At 41.9% G+C, this 17,189-nt stretch overlaps 1 protein-coding gene across 3 annotated transcripts in view; it reads right to left on the bottom strand.

Moving 5' to 3' along the window:
• The window catches only part of GRIN3A (glutamate ionotropic receptor NMDA type subunit 3A), a 172,866-nt gene extending 158,972 nt beyond the window's left edge, over positions 1–13,894 (bottom strand). For 2 of the 3 annotated variants that reach the window (XM_066367539.1, XM_066367540.1), the window contains exon 1: positions 12,181–13,894. In XM_066367539.1, coding sequence (XP_066223636.1) covers positions 12,181–12,879 — 699 coding nt within the window. In that variant the 5' untranslated portion in view covers positions 12,880–13,894. The remainder of the gene's footprint in view (positions 1–12,180) is intronic. The other variant, XM_066367541.1, reaches the window with a different exon arrangement.
• Positions 13,895–17,189: the final 3,295 nt, after the last annotated feature.

Genomic DNA, 17,189 nt, shown 5'->3' with positions numbered 1-17,189 from the left:
TTATGCTTGATATATGTTTGTTGAATGAATGAAAAATGAATAAATGAATGAAAGTTGCTCTGCTTTAGGAAGATTTATCTAGCAGCAGTGTGCAGAATGGTTTTTTTGGGGGAAAGCTAAAGATATAAAGGCTATTCAAGAGTACTGGTGGGAGGGATTAATGTCTTTTCAAATTAAGAAAGAAGAATTGGGATATAAGAAATATCCTCAGAAAGGAAGCAGACGCTGGTAAGAAGAAAAGGAAGTCAAAGATGTTGTAGGAAATCTTGTTATGAGAACGGCCCTGGCTAATGGGCTCAGCAGTAGAGTGTCGACCCAGCGTGTAGAAGTCTGGGTTTGATTTCTGGTCAGGGCACACAGGAGAAGTGACCATTTGCTTCTCCACCTCCCCTCCCCTCTCTCTCTTCCCCTCCTACAGCCATGGCTCAAATGAACAAGTTGGTCCTGGGCACTGAGGAGGGATCCATGGCTTTGCCTCAGCTGCTAAAATAGCTTGGTTGCTGAGCAGTGGAGCAACAGCCACAGATAGGAAGAACATCAGCCTCAGATGGGGGTTGTCGGGTGGATCCTGGTTCAGGTGCATGCAGGAGTCTGTTTTTCCATCTCCTTGCTTTTCACTTGATAGACCCCATCTTAGGATATCTTTAAGTATTTTGAGTTTAAGGTGAGAATGAGAGATATAACTAGAAATTCCAGTTAGAAATTTCTGGTGTTGCCACATGCAGGTACAAACTCAGTAATCTAAACCTTGAAAATCTATGAGAATATTAGGTCTTGCTAATGCCCTACTATTGACATTTCCTTCTTTGAAATTTTTCCCACTAACGAATCTTGAAATGAATAAGTGCTAAGGATAGTCCATCTATTCATTTATTCAATAAATATTTATTGCTATGTCCAATCCTACCTCTGGGACTTTACACTTTTATTCTCTTTGCTTATAGTGGTTTTCCCTCAGAAATTTGCATGATTCACTCCTTCTTTCTCTGTTCAAACGTCACCTTATTGACTAACCATAGTCATCTCTAATCCTTTACCCTGTGCTACTTTTCTCTATTGCATTTACCTCTACTTAATAATACCATATTATATATTTGTTTATATGGTCTTACTGTTCATCTTCCCCACCAGACTGTAAGTTCTTTGAGAGTAGGGGCTTTGATATTTTATTTATTGCTCTATTTTAAGGTTTATATTGAGCACTTAACTCAGGAATACAGCTATCATCGATTGGATTAAGGAAAACCATATGATTTAAGGATGGACAGGGAACCAACCTTTGTGCATCGAGCTAAATAGATGTCTGGAGAATGTAGACTAAGAGAAATAAGGACCATCATTAGGTGATTTGATTAGAGTTATAAAGTCAGAAAAAGAGACTAGTTGCCATAACACTCTCCAGTGGTACAACTCATCTGTACTTCACGCAATTCCACTCCTTTTCATCTTATAGTTTTTCAACAGAAGCCTCTTGTTTTTGAGTTCAGTGAAGTTTCTTTTACTTGCAACTGCATGCCCTTAGATAGTGATAGAACTGTCCAACAGGACTTTCTGTGAAGATGGAAAGTGTTGTACATCAGCACTGTCAGACCTAGCAGCCACTACCATTGAGTACTTGTTATGAGTTAGAGTGCTTGAGAAACTGACTTTTAAAATTTAAATCATTTTGATTAATTTAAACTTAAGTATTGATACATGGCTAGTAGCTATCAGGTTAGATAATCTAGAACTATGAGGGGTCAAAGACAAAAATCACAATCAGTAAAGGATAATGAAAGAGTTGAAAAAAGGGAAACCATAATGGTGTCACAGACACTAAGTCTGTGAAATTATAATTCTCACTAAGAATGGTGAGAAGGTGAGCCTGGTCAAATCCCATTAGTAGTAGTGTTATTGATTTTGTAACGGGAAAAAACTGAATTCAAACAACAGGGGTTAGACAAATAATAAAACAGGCTATTCAAAGGAAAACTATCTAGCCATTGAAAATAATGGAAAAATATTAATAACATTGTAGATGTTTATAACATACTGTAATTTAAAAAATGCATAATATAGCATGATTCCAATTTTGTAACTCATACCTATACTTAGATCTCTGGGTTGTGAGTTTATGGGTAACTTTCATTTTATTCTTTATCATTTTAGTAATTTTCAGAATTATCTAATACATAAAATTTATACAATCAAAAATAAAGGAACAAATGCTATACTTAACACAATAAAATGGCTGCATCATTTCACAATGCATTATGAATCAAATACTTGCAAATACAGCTGCTAAAATACACACCACTCTATATTTCTAAAGTTAGTAAGAGTCATTCACAATTTTATCCCAACCTGTCTCAACACACACTTTGAGATATCTTACTTGTTTATAACTGCAATTATAGATGTGGTGGCAGAACAGCAGAAACTATTGAATCTTTTTAGAAGGCCTTTTCTTCAATGGATTAACATAGATGCTTCTTCCTACAGTCAAAAAACCAGGAAAAGGGCTAAAATTTGCTCGGAGCCCTTTGTCTGTTTTGTGAGATTAGATTTCTAGGATGCTTTAATTTAAAACTGTATTTTAAAGACCACTAGATGGCTCTCTGTGCCTGCAACCAGGCGAAGGCACATTGGATTAATTCAGGTATGGATTTATCATTCATTTTCAGGTACACAACTGAAGCATTTCCTTATGTGTATAACAAAATGTGTGGTGTGACTGAAATTAATTCCGCGTATAGCGCCAACATAATAACAGCTTTCTGTCTGTATCTATTAAATTCACCATATATAGAAGCAAATTCTTTGTTTAATGAAATTCCTGTTTAAGTGTTTCTGGTTGGGATTGAACAAATAAATTCTATAACTGAGCCAGACTGTGATTCTATTAAATAAGGACATGCTGAGCATCTAACTTTGTTTATGAAAATCAGATATTTTTACCTTTGACCTTGAGAATATAAACCCAACTTTTGTTTGACTTTTGAGTTGAAGCTTTCAGTGCAAAAAAACATGAATAGACTATATGCAGGTTGTGCAGCCATCAGAGAGCTTGATACTGAAAGTTCAGCTAGTGCGCACCCTTAATTGAGAGGTGTAGTGGCAACCGATTTCTAAGTCATGTCTAAGCTCGCTACAGAAAGCTCCAGAGAGAACTACCTTGGGAACTGCACAGACTCGGCCACTTTGGAGAGAGATGACCAATTGCAAATCCAAAGGAAAATCCTACCTTTTAATATAGAAAAAGTATCAACTCAGAGCGCTCAAGCTTTAAAAAGCCACATCAACTCTGAGTTTTCTAAAAAAAATTTTTAAAAAGATTTTGCCCAGATATAAGGTGGTAGATAGCAACAATTAGAATTAGGAAATGCTACAGAAGCCTAAGCTATATGCCCCAGCCCAATATTTTTCGAAAAAGCCACACATCTGGGGACCAGACATTAATGCATTTATTAATGAAGTGAGACTGTCATTTCCATTCTACTGTTTCTTAAGTTTAGATCCTGGAAGACTTCTATGAGAAATTAGGGTGGTAGGCAAGGAAAGACTTCTGAATTCCTCACTAATACCAGCTAATAGAAATAAGACATTTATCTTAATCTCTCCCATGATTGCTCCAGAGATCTGGTCACTCAGAACCCATACAAAGGAGCAACTAGTTCCAACATTACCGCCAAAGTCACTTCATTGCTGACTAACTTTTCACACATCTACCCTTCAGTGAATTAGAAGTCTAACTTAAGTGGGGTTTCAAAACAGCAAATTTCTTCATTTTTTTTCTTAGGGTTGGCCCACTAGAATTCATCTGCTAAGCCCAAATGTATATACATATTGAAAATTTATATAAAAATACTCTGGAAAACAATCTACAATACTTGAGTTCTCATCCTAATCATTTAAGCTTTTATTAATGCCACGCCAACATATCTACACTTTGTGCTAAAAGAATAATCATTATCATAATAAGAACACACGATGCTCTAGGTACTTTGCTTAGAACTCTAAAAACATGGTCTTGTCCTCATGGTAACTTTGTGAGATAGTCACATTTTATGCATTAAGAAATTGAGGCAAGAATATTGGGCATATTCCTCAGGTAAGACTATCTAGAGAGTTGTAATACTAAGATCCAAACTTAAGTCTGGCCTTCTTGAAAACCTATGGTCTTCCTTCCATTTCTTCCATTAACCCTTCGAGTAGTGAGTTTTTTTCATGCTCGTTGACCCCCGAGATTGAGTTTTATTTTCAAAAAATGAAATTAGTTACAGTTACAGTTTTATTAACTTAAAATCATGGGTTTTTTGATAACCAATTTATGGAAAAAAGAAGAACATACTAATTGAAGTTAGTTTTTTTACTGCTCCAGCTCAAAATTTAAAGACGTGCATGTGTGATCGTACTCTGGATGGTCAGGAGGCACGAGGACATACATGAATATTCGTACTACTCAAAGGGTTAGTATGCCATCACTGTCTCATTGGCAAAGCAAAGATAATAATAATATTTGTCTTGCTTACCTTGCAAAGTAATTGTGAAGAAAAATGAAAAAAAAAGTATATGACAGGACTTTGATAAATTTAAATATACTTTACAGTTTATTTTTTTCTGAAATTTACATTTTCATATTGGATCACTAAAAGCACTGGTAAGAAAATGTGAAGGTAACTTATCTTTTTTTTTAACTTATTCATTTTAGAGAGGAGAGAGAGTGAAAGAAATAGAGAGAGAAGAAGGAGGAGCAGGAAGCATCAACTCCCATATGTGCTTTGACCAGACAAGTGCAAGGTTTCGAACCAGCGACCTCAGCATTCCAGGTTGACGCTTTATCCACTGCGCCACCCCAGGTCAGGAGGTAACTTATCTTTTTTCTCTTCTTAATTTTAATTGTGTAGGCAACAGATACTTATTTTTAGAAAATCAGGAGCATAAATAGGGAAAAATGTGGACTGCTATAATCTAATAGTTACAATCATTGTTAACATTTCTATAAATAAAAGTCGAGACTTTATATATACAAGGTGGGGCAAAAATATGGTTACAGTTGTTTATATGGAAAATAATACAATAATAATTAATAAACAATAATGCAAGAACAAATTGTTTCATGTGCTGACAGCTGTAAACCCACTTTGGCCCCACCCTGTATTTTGCAGAAGTAAGATCATATTTTACATAGATTATTTTTCCATCTCTCTGTGTCAATAAATGTATTTTCATTTTGAATGAATAGTATTCCATTGTAGATGTATATCATAATTCTTTTAATTAAATTCTCATTGTATTGCCTGAGCAGGCGATGTTGCAATGGGTAGAGCATCAGACTGGGACGCAGGAGATGCAGGTTCAAAACCCCAAGATCGCCAGCTTTGAGCACTGGCTCATCCGGCTTGAGAGCGGGGTCACTGGTTTGAGCATGGGATCATAGACATGACTCCATGGTTGCTGGTTTGAGCTCAAAGATTGCTGGCTTGAAGCCCAAGGTCACTGGCTTGAGTCCAAGGTCACTGGCTTGAACAAAGAGTCAGTTGCTCTGCTCTATTCCCCCGGTCAAGGCACATAAGAGAACACAATCAATGAACAACTAAGGAGCTGCAACGAAGAATTGATGTTTCTCATCTCTCTCCCTTCTTGTCTGTCTGTCCCTGTTGGTCCCTCTCTCTGACTTTCTCTATCTCTGTCAAAAAAAAAAAAATCTCATTATCGCATATTTAGTGTGAAATATTCTTTTCACAACCAAACCTGGAAGTAGATTTCTCTTGTTTATCATTTTTTCTGGGGTAATTCAGAAGCAGTAATGAATCCAGTCTGTGTTCAGATGGTAGGCTGACAAATACCCTAAATTCAGAAGGAGCTACTCCTCTTTTCTTCCTATTGACTTGACACTTCCTACAATGCATAGCTCTTTCCAGTACTGCTGTCTGTCTATACATTGTCCTCTGCTTCACAGGACTGCTAGGAGGATTACAGGTGCACATTGGTGAGGAAGCTTTAAAAAGCATCAATGCTACAATATATATATATATATACATGCATATAATTGAATTTTTTTTATATCTATGTCTTACAAGAATAATAATGAGGCGTAGTTTAGCCTGACTAAAAAAGAAGCCATCCTGCTTAATTCTCTACCCCTTGAACCCTTGAAGGCTCAGCTCCATCAGTAGACCATCCTGGCCAACCAGATACTAGGCTTTCAGTGTCAGGGTTAACTCCAGCTGACACAACAGCTGCCCAGGTTGGTACCTGCTCCCTCAGTGCAGAAGATCAAACACAGTCTCCTCCAAAAGTGTCTGAGTCTTATACATGCAGAAGGAGATATGAGCATGGGGCTGAGGTGGTAGGCTGGGGGAAGAGGTGGGAGGTGGTAGACAGCTGGCTTGCTTCATGCTCACTTTTCCCCATGCTCCCCCCATCCTATAAAGGAGAGGTCTGAGAAAGACAGGTGAGTGGCTTAAAGATTTCCATTAGTTTGTTATCCACGTATTCTTTCAAAAAGCAATGTGGCAGATGTTAAGATTTCCTTTCTTATTTCTTGACTAGTTTTATACCATTGGCATCACATTTCTGGGACTGTATAGTATTTTTACTTTTCTGTGTATGTAAGTGGGAGTAGCTAGAGTGGGCAGGAGAAAAAGCAATAAGATTCTCATCTCTACGTTTAGTTGTGCCACTCAGATGTTATGGGAAGTCCCAGATAATTGTCTAGGACAATAGTACTCAACGTAGCTGCTTTGCAAACTGTTATCTCCCATGTTGAGATAAAGAGCTTGTGCCAGTGTGAACCAGGATACTTCTTTATTCATCAAGAAAGACATGTTGTGAAAATAATGTCAAATGAGCCAAACAGTGTGCTCAGTGGTATAGTAGGTAGACTGCGGGTAGAGAGAGAGTTTAGACTATGTTGCCATAATATCATAAGCAATCTACCTTACGTGTGTCTCTGGGAGAAACTATGATCAATGTGAGAGACCAAGATTTCTGCAAAACCTTGGGCATCTTATTGAAGCTTCTATGGCAATACCTAAGACTCTAGAAACAGTGCTGGATATGTCATCGTAAGTACAGAAACAGTACCAATGGCATGTCTTCTATTACTAGGCACGTATGCTTAGGAACCCAGATTTTTTTCTCTCTTCATTTTGGGTGTGTGTATGAATCCACTGACTTACTTTTCCAAAGAGAAAGAAAATGAGGGAGTGGGTGAAGAATAAGGTAGTTGGTGAAGACATGTTATACTGTGATTCACATCTCATTTTGTTTAATAACTACTAATAGAGAATTAGTGGAGATGAAGATCTGGATGATTTGTATCAGATTGTAACCAACCTCTCTAGTAGGTATTTGATTAACATTATGCATTTTTCCAAAGTCCTTCACTTTCTCATTTGATTCACAAAACAACTCTGTTGGATTGGTAAAATGCCTTCTTTTGACAGATGAGCATAGATGATGAGAGACAGAGAGAGACACTGGCCCAAGATTACATGGAGAATAGGAGGCAGAATAGACTAAGAGTCCTTTTAGTCAGCATGATTGGAATTTGACTGGAGATATTCATGAAATAAAACCAAATGTCACAAAGTGCATGGTGCTTTCTCCAACAGCAGAAGATAAAACATCAAGGAATTAGACATTGCAATTGGTTTTCAGGTGATTCAGGTACTTAGTTCAGCTGATTCAATCTTAAATTGACTCCAGAATATAATAGTCGAAGAAGATTGAGACCAAATACTCTTTATCACTACCACTGTGGCAAGCCCAAAGAAAAGTGGGTGAGACAGACTAACTGCCTAATGAACAGTGTCTGCTCATCTCTTCTTTTCTATTTATCTGGAAAAATAAATTCATATTATAAAGAAAAATTCCCAAATTAACAATAAAAATCTCCAGATTAATCCCAGGTCTCTGTTCTTCAAGAGGAACTTGTAAAAGATCACTGCTAAGAAAAGTTTTGCATCACTTGACATTTAATTTGAAATCGTTTATCTTCAAGTCAGCAATAATTAGGTGCCACTCTCAGCCATTCATCATGAATTACAGAAAAATACATTTCCTCCAGAGAGAGAACAGTGTGCTTAGCATGGAGCAACTCAAGGAAAGCCAGTACAGTTGAGAGCAGATGTTTTAAAAATAAATGTCCTTTACTTATCCTCTTCTGATGCACCTAAGTTATGTAGTGATATCATTGTTCTAGCCCCTGTACCATACAAAAGTGGTGCTGTGCAAGCCAAATTCTAATGAAGAGGCTTTAGTACTTAGCCTTGTATTGTCAAAGAAAATGAATCCTCTAAAGCACTTGTGTTTCTAGGGGAATAAATATATATTAGTTAGTATATATGGCTCATGAGATAGACAAATTGTGGATGGTACATCCAACGAGAATTGAAAATAGTAGTGTAGTCACTTTTTAATTGCATGTGCTTGGATCTAAGCCAATTATATTACTCCATTAACATTGCCTAATGGAACCAATGTGGAAGTAACACAAGATATACATTTTAGAAAGAAATGTGTATCTGTCACTACCCTAGCAGATAATTTTAAGAAATGAACTTTGGAGAAACTACACAAAACCCCTACAAGAAAAATGGGGAGGAAAGAGAAAGACATAACAACTATAGAAACATAATGTAACTTATATGTAAGTGTACCTAGATCCATAAGCAACATCATTATTTGAAGGTCATGGGAAGAGTATTTAGAATGAAGAGGTGATCATCTTAATAAAATACATTAGGCTCAACCTGTGGTGGCGCAGTGGATAAAGCGTCAACCTGGAAACGCTGAGGTTGCCAGTTCAAAACCCTGGGCTTGCCTGGTCAAGGCACATATGGGAGTTGATGCTTCCTGCTCCTCCCCCCTTCTCTCTCTCTCTCTCTCTTCCCTCTCTATAATGAATAAATAAAATCTTAAAAAAAAGTAAAAAAAAAAACTAGAAAAAAAATACATTAGGCTCAAGTGGCTTAAATGTCAAGTCAGAATTTTTTGGATGGAAATGTGCTTTGAACCTATCCTATGTGTAATGCTGCTTTAATCTTTTATTATGTTGTGATAATACACAATAGTTTCCAAAAGTGGGTTAACTACTTTTTAACTTTATTCTTTTTTTCTTTTTCTTTCATTTTTCTGAAGCTGGAAACAGGGAGAGACAGTCAGACAGACTCCCGCATGCGCCCGACCGGGATCCACCCGGCACGCCCACCAGGGGCGACGCTCTGCCCACCAGGGGGCGATGCTCTGCCCCTCCGGGACGTCGCTCTGCCACTACCAGAGCCACTCTAGCACCTGGGGCAGAGGCCAAGGAGCCATCCCCAGCGCCCGGGCCATCTTTGCTCCAATGGAGCCTTGGCTGCGGGAGGGGAAGAGAGAGACAGAGAGGAAGGAGGGGGCGGTGGAGAAGCAAATGGGCGCTTCTCCTATGTGCCCTGGCCGGGAATCGAACCCGGGTCCCCCGCACGCCAGGCCGACACTCCACCGCTGAGCCAACCGGCCAGGGCCTGTGTTTATGTTTTGAATAAATAGTATATTGAAATGAAATTATTATGCTTCTCCAATGGGTTTGATAATTTCAACGGTTTCTCCTTCCATTCAGAAGTTGTGGCAGAGTACTATAAAACCATTATTTATTAATAAAGGCTTCATATGAAAGGAATCAGCAGCTCAAATGAGCGAGAAAATACTGTTACTGCTCCTGCTCTAAAAGCAGTTCTGATTCATCTAAATAAGAGGTTCGGTTTTATTTCACTTTGTTGTATAGACAAGTCCACCTTCTTCTAGAATCTTTTATTCAGGCACGGTTACAACTTGGGTCACTGGGTGGTATACGCCAATGAGGACAGTGGCTAAATTAAGTCAATTTTATTTAATGTGTAAAATGACTTCAACATTCTTTTATAGATAGACAGTTTTAAAAACAATCACATCAGTGTATTAGAGAAAGGTCCACTTTTGAGGAGAAGCAAAGGAAGGAGCAGTTATTATTTTTGCTAAAAGCAAATAATAGTTGTATCCCATAATTATATGTTACAGTGACTTCGCATCGAGCTGGACATTCTTTAATATACACCATTATGGAATGACATGTAAATGATATATATTAAAAGTAAGACGAGTTAGATATGTTTGAATGTAAAATACAAAGCTAAATGAAAGAAAATGTCCTCAGTTGGGCAAACTAGATCTGAGCTCTCTCCCTTTCAAGGATGTGCCATGAAAATAACAGTGACAACAGTAATTTAAAGTAAATCTCTGAATTGAAATACAGAAGTAAATGTGCTTGGCAGAGTATTTATTTATCATCTGCATGTAAAGGTTGTCCCTAGAGGACTTGTTCCCTAAGGTGTCCTAAAGCTTCGAAGTCTCCTAATGCTAGATGCTGCTTCATGGTTGCTCTGCTCCCTTTGTTGTAATGCTGTATACTGCACAAATCCATCATGGAACACAGACACTTTTCCTTCTAACTAAGGAACACTCATTTTGGGGGGAAATTCTTGCTCCTTAAGACTCTTGCCAAACAATCTACAAATGGAGAGGAGTCTGGAGACTGAACACTATTGGCAACTTATGAAATATTAGATAATAAAGAAGCAATAAAGAGAAGCAAGTGATGCTGACTTGCATTTCATTAGATGTGATTCTGCATATATCTTGATAATGATGCATCCTACCGATGCAATTTCATGTTTGTAACACTTTGGTCATTGGCAACATCGTGCACCTCGTGTTTTCCATGCCTTCCATCTGCTGCCTGCAGTCATTCAGATTCAGGTGACGGAAATATTTTAGATAAAAGTTAATTAGGCTGCACTCTGCAGATCAAATCTCTCTAGTTCAGCATTAAATAGAAATCTTCTGGGTAACTGCTGAAAGTAGCTTGTACTCACCCTTCCTAGGATTAAAAATGGAAGATTCATTCTTTTAGAAAAATATATCTTTAGGACTTGATATTTTATGCATGGGTTCTCTCAAACTTTTGATATTTGCCTTTACTCGTTTTTATACATATATGAAATAAGAGAGATTAGAAATATTTCTTTTCCAGCTAAAGGGATACAGTTAGAAATTCTCCAGTCTCTGAACTCTTTTACTAGTACACTGACCAACGCTGATCAAGCCCCAGACTTTCCTTAGTTTCTCAGTCTTTAAAATGGGAGCAATACCAATTACACATTTGTTTCATAAATACTATACTTTGTGTAAGGCTTAATGAACCTTGATATTTTGATAAAACTAATGCACAAAATACAGAAAACTGTTGCTTAAAGGAAGGACCCCGCCCTCTCCTTAAATATTTATCTCATCATTATTGTCAACAGTTAAGTTCATCAATAGCTTCTTTTATTGAAAATATGTTTGATCTTTTTAATTCATAGAAAACTAAATCTTTATATCCTTCCTCCTTTATGTCTAGATAACTGGAGCAGAAATGGGCTGAACAGAGCAGCTGCAACAGCCAGTCTCTGAGCCCACATCACAAAGCAAGAAGGTAGGAACAAAGAAATAATCCCAAATGACTCATCGCATCCATTTTCACGCGATCACATAATACTTCTAATACTCAAGACTAATTAACCACTCTTCTTTACCCATTGCTTCTGTACTAGATAGTTATTGATGTCTTATTTACTCAAAGGAATTCACAGGGATGTGTTTCCCTCCTCACACCATCTTCTAAAGAAGTCAAAGAGAGCAGATGCTGCTCCTTGCATCACATGCTCTTAGAGTTCGTCAAGGGAGTGAAAGTCTCGCAGGCAGGAGTCCTCCACCCACCACCTCTCTCCTCCACCCCCCCACCCCCCATCCAGTTATTAGAACCCCGGTCGCTCTTCAAGATCTTTCATTTAGATTCTCCTTCCGTCCGGCATCCACGGCATCCGCCAGGTTTCTCCCAGTTGGTCAATACCTGAAAATTGTTTCGTTTATTCTCCCCCACTTCCTTCCTTTCACCCGCTATCCCTACCTTCCCTTTTATTCCCATTCGCGCTTCAAATGTTTTATTATACTTCTACCTACCATTTACGGATCCGGTCCAATCCTTAAACAGTATCAAAGTTGTAAATCCCCAAGTCCCTCCGCGCTCACCCATCCCGGTTCTCTCCCCACCCCCCACCCCCCGCGACGCTCCCAGCTCCCAGCTCCCCGCTCCCCGCGGCGCCCGTCTGCGCTCCACACGCAGCCTCCTCTCACCTGACTCTTCCGCGGAAACTCCTGGCGCACGATGCTGATCACTGGAATGTGCAGGACGGAGCTGACCAAGTCGAGCTCCATCATCTCGCCCTGGCTCTGGGGGAAGGCGAGCAGCGCTGATACCCCTTGCACCACCACAGTGTGGCACACGCTCTGCAGAAAGGAGAAAGGGTCACTGCTCCACGGCGAGCTAGGGGAGGAGAAGGGCAGGAGCGGCAGATCGCCCAGGCCCGCCTCGATGGCCATCACTACTTCTAACGACAGGTTGTAGGGCAGCAGCCCTTCCACGCGGTTCAGGTTGTCCACTGCGAAGAGGAGGGCGTCCCGAGGCCACAGGGTCTCGGCCCTGGGGCCGTCCCCGGGCTTCCGGGCACTAGGCGGCCCCCGCCCGTGCAAGGCGCTCCCCAACCAGCGAGCGCCGGGCGAGGGCGCCGGGGGCCGCCAAGTCCCTGGCTCGGGCTCATCCCGCTGGGCGCCTGCCGGGCTGCTGTCCGGAGCGCGGCTGGCCGCGCGGGGGCCTGTGGTCCAGGGCTGTAAGTGCACCGCGCCCACCCTCACCGCGTGCCCGATGCGCTTGAGGATCTGGCAGGGCTGCGGGTGCGAGGAGGAGCCGGGCACCCCGGCCAGCACCAGTGCGCAGGGCGGCGGCAGCAGCAGACAGACCCTGCTCAGCAGCCACCACAAACTCAGTCTCCTCATTACTGAGACCCGCAAGTAGAAAGTGCGCCCCCTCCTGCGCCCGGCTCGCTCCACTGCAGCCGCCGCCTAAGGTCTCCGCCCCCAGGTCCCGCGCACAGCTCACTCGGCGCGGTGCAGCTGTCCTAGGAGCTGGAGCGGTCTCCAGGCCATCCAAGTGGCAGCCTAGCGCGCCCTCGGCAGTCTCAGATCCCGCTCCCGGGTCCGTGCGCCTCGCATCCTCTGCCTGCCCGGTCCCTGCGCGGAGCCGGGCAGGAGGGCGGGCCGGTGCCGCTCACCCGCGACTGGGGCGCCTGTTCCCTACCCGCCCCATCTGCAGGGCGGCTCAGGCACTGCGTCCGGCCCAGCGGGTAGGCTCAGGCTGAGAAGCACCTGAAGTCCTAAGGGGCAGCGGTGACCGAGGAGGTAAAAGCGCTCACTTGGATTCTATTCTCTTCCTTTTCCACCCAGGCAAGACCCACTTATTTCCTTGGGGTCGCGCTGGAGAAGGCGTTCACACCCGGGGTGCGGAAAAGAAGCTAGATCCACCTTGCTCCACCGTGGGCCACCACCCCCTCGCTGGCTCCTCCAGCGCTGGCTTCATTTTCCTTCTTCCTTTGCTACTTCCTCTCTTCCTTTCGTCTTTTTCCCACCCAGGAGCCGCCGCCGCTGGCTTCCTCCGAGGAGCGACGCGACTGGCCAGCAAAGGGTGGTTCTGCTGGGAGCGCAAAGTTCTCCCCGCCTCAGCCGGCGCCTCCCTGTTGCTGCGCCCTGGCACCAGCCTGTCGCTTGGCTGCGCTAAACGCCCACTGGTGGTGAGATTCCCGGGCGGCGCTTCCTGCGCGCCTGGAAAGTCCTCTCCCCTCAAAGGCTAGGAGTCATAGTTTGCGCCATTCCCTGCGACCTCACAGGGCGAGGACTCCAAACCGCGGAGAATTCTGAAATCCGAGTTGTGCCCCAGGAAGCTGAAATCCAGTTGTTCACGGGGATAACTTCAAAGAGGCTGTGACTTTAACGAGCTTTCCTTCGATGTGTCGATTTCAAGGTATTTTGAGCTAAGGGTATTAAAGCAAGGATCGACACGTTTAATCTCAGTTCCGTCTCTCTAGCATGTGGGCCTCTGCGGTTTTTAAGGACCCCTATGTTTTTAGATCCATCGAATTAAAACAGTGAATTCAGAGCAATCATTTGATCAAGGATTTAGAGATTCAAAATACTTTTAGAGTTTCAAGCACAGTCAACAGCGTTTCCTAGTTTAGACCAGGAGTGCTCCAGATCACTGTTTCTAGTAAGTTCTTTTCATTTGTATAACTAATACAGTGAGGTCGGTGGGTTATGATAGGTCTTTTCCTCCATGATCTAAATGATCTGGAATTAGAAGGAAAGAAGAAGTTTAAGGGCAGGGCTGTGATTTTCACACAGTAAATTTATTTTTATGCCACAGTATCATCTAGGAGAGGAGGGGGAGAGCGAGCACTGGGAATCAGCAATCCTGAATATCAGCAGCACTTTAGAAGAACCATGACCTTGGCAATTTATTTCACCTGGCCTTGCCCTGGAGTTTGGGTCTGTTAAATTGTTATGCAAATACAGCTAGTTTTTTCTCTCTCTAGGGAGAGTTGTTTTAATCCACGAGCTAGAGTTTCCATCAAGCTTTAAATCCTTGGGATGAAGAGGTTCTGGCTAAATGAAGTTCCCACACAGTTGCAAAGAGAATGCTGTTTTCCTCAGACCTTTAAAGGCATCTCAGAGCAAAACTTAACCTGACACTCAAAATATTGTAGTTCTTGCAAGGCTGGGGTGCCCGGGGGGCTCCCAAGAGGGAAAAGTGAACATCATAATAGAAGCTGAACCAAAAAGCAAGTTTCCTCCTGAGGCCCCAGAAAGCACCCTATCCGTGGATGCTGGACACTCCTGCTTGCTCCAGAGGATTCCACTGACTGGGATCTGAGTAAGAAGAGTGTAGAATTCCCTGGTCTTTGTATTGCAGGACGCCTGGGATTCTATGAATGGTGTAGTAAGGTTGTATGTTGTCTGTGTATGAGTGTGTGTGCATTGTGGAGTATCACATTCCAGCTTGTGACCTTGCCCCAGAGTGGTTCTCTTAAATTCTTGGCATGACATAGACATTCAAATCAGGTTCCCAAGAAAACATATGGTGCTGAAGAGTAGATATAGGTCTGATGTAGTAGGCAGTTAGACCGACATGAGCAGAGTAGGAACAATAGGCCAGGTACAGAAGATCATCAGGGCAGAAAACCCTGAGTGCCTAGCAATGGGTATAACTGGTAAAACAATTGTTATAGGGTGAGACCTCGCCCCCCATGGTGACCTTTCTTCCCCTAGCATATCAGGTTTCAACCCCCTGACCTCTCGTATCACTGTTCATGCAGTTTGGACTCTCCCCTGACCTCTCGTCTCCTGGCATGTTGTTTAGTCATGTGGTAGACCAGGGGGCCAGCAAGTAGCCTCATATGATTCCCATACAAACCCTTGCACAACCACTCCCTTAAGCATTAACTTCAGGACAATAAGGTTCTGGCCCGCCTCAAATAATCTTTAGAACAAAGCCGTGGGTCTATTGACCACAGAAAGACTAATGATAACACCTGGACCTCAACTGTGTTTTCAGGTCTAGGCCCAGAAAAGTGGCAAATGCAGGGGAAGTGACGCCTTGACTGACATGAGCATCAGCTGCCATGATTAATGACCACCCTCTCCACAGCCCCTGACCAAGCGGTAGAGACTGTGACCCTGAAAGGACATACCTGGAAAGCTGACGAATATTCTCTTGAGATCCTCCCCTGAGGTCTTCCCTACAATCTCCACCTTTGGAAAACAGATAAAAAAAACCCTTAAAATGAGGAATCTAGTTCTCTCTCTTTTTCTCTCTTTCTCTCTCTCTTTCTCTGGAGCATGCCCTGCTTTTTCACCTCTCCTTCCCTCAGGTGTGTTTTCTTTGCCTTTCTTTCTCCTAAGCTTCAAGGGCCCTTCTTTTGCCTCTGTGACTTGTTTCCTGAGTCCATGCAGCCCAGCTGGCTCACTTCTTCAACTCACGTCTTCTACCTCTGTGACTTTCTAAATAAACTTTCACTTGTGTTTGAGTTCTTGGCTCGGAATTCTTTCCTAGTCAAACTCAAGGACGAAGGTCTAGCAACTGGTACTGTTCATTGTTAGCAGGTCTAATGGTTAAAGGCACCCCCCAGTCACTGTATGCTCTTTAGGCCTCACAAGTCCATGATTACCTTAAGAGAATGGCTCGACTTGCACTTCACAGAAGAGAGGATGATAGGATGATTCCCATGGTTCTGAGGTTAGTGCTGCCTCAGGTCATGATAAAACTTGTTGAGTTGTGTGAATACTGAGTTAACCGTGAACAGCTCTTCCTTCTTGTGTTTCCTTTTGTTTCTTTCCTGGGCTTTTAGTTTATGATACATTGATTTCCAATCCATTTCTTTTGTTGTTGGTTCTGATTTTCTCTATCACTGTAATCTGAGCATCTTTGACATGACTCTCTTCTCTCCTTTTCCCACATCATCCATTTTTTCCTTTTTCCCTTCTCCACCATCTTCTTTCCATGCTTCAATGGTCATATTTTTTAGATTCAGTCAACAGTTCACCAACCATTTATTAAGCTCCTACTGTGTGCCAGGCATTGCTGTAGGATTGCATCCTGAGGACAGATGAATAAAGAATTTGTTCAGAGAATTTGTGTTTCCCCCCACAAAGTCACATAGTTAATAAGCTGACAAAATGCTAACGTTGAGCTTATACTCCAGTGGGAGAGACAGACAATAAAACACAAATAGGTAAACATAGGATATGTTAGTTGATGGAAAGGAGAAAAATAAAGCACCAAGAGGAAACATTAGGAGGAGAATTGGTTGTAATTTTAAATAGAGCTTCCAGAAAAAATCTTGCTGAGAAGATAACTTTTGATTAAAGACCTGAAGGAAGGTGAGGGAGCAATTCATTTGTATACTTAAGGCAAGAATTTCTAAGTGGATGAAACAGCAAGTGCAAAGGCCCTGAGGCAGGAGTATTTCTGGTATGTTTGAGGAATAGTGAGGTATCTAGAGTTGCTGGAGAAGAATAATCCAGTATGAGAGTTATGGCAGGTGAGGTCAGGAAGGCAATGAGGATGTGGCAGATCACGAAAGCCAGAGAATAAGTCTGGCTTCTACTCAGAAAGTAATGAGAAGGCACTGGTGAAGGGGCAATAGCAAAAGAGTGACAGAATTTATGTTTTAACAAGGCCACTCTAGCTGTTCTGTTGATAATAGAGGAAAGGTAGTCAAGAGTGGAAGTTGGAGACCAGATATGAAGCTGTTGCA

The sequence above is a fragment of the Saccopteryx leptura genome, chromosome 2, assembly GCF_036850995.1.
Source record: "Saccopteryx leptura isolate mSacLep1 chromosome 2, mSacLep1_pri_phased_curated, whole genome shotgun sequence".
Taxonomy (NCBI): Eukaryota; Metazoa; Chordata; class Mammalia; order Chiroptera; family Emballonuridae; genus Saccopteryx; species Saccopteryx leptura.
This window is presented reverse-complemented; position numbering and strand designations above follow the sequence as displayed.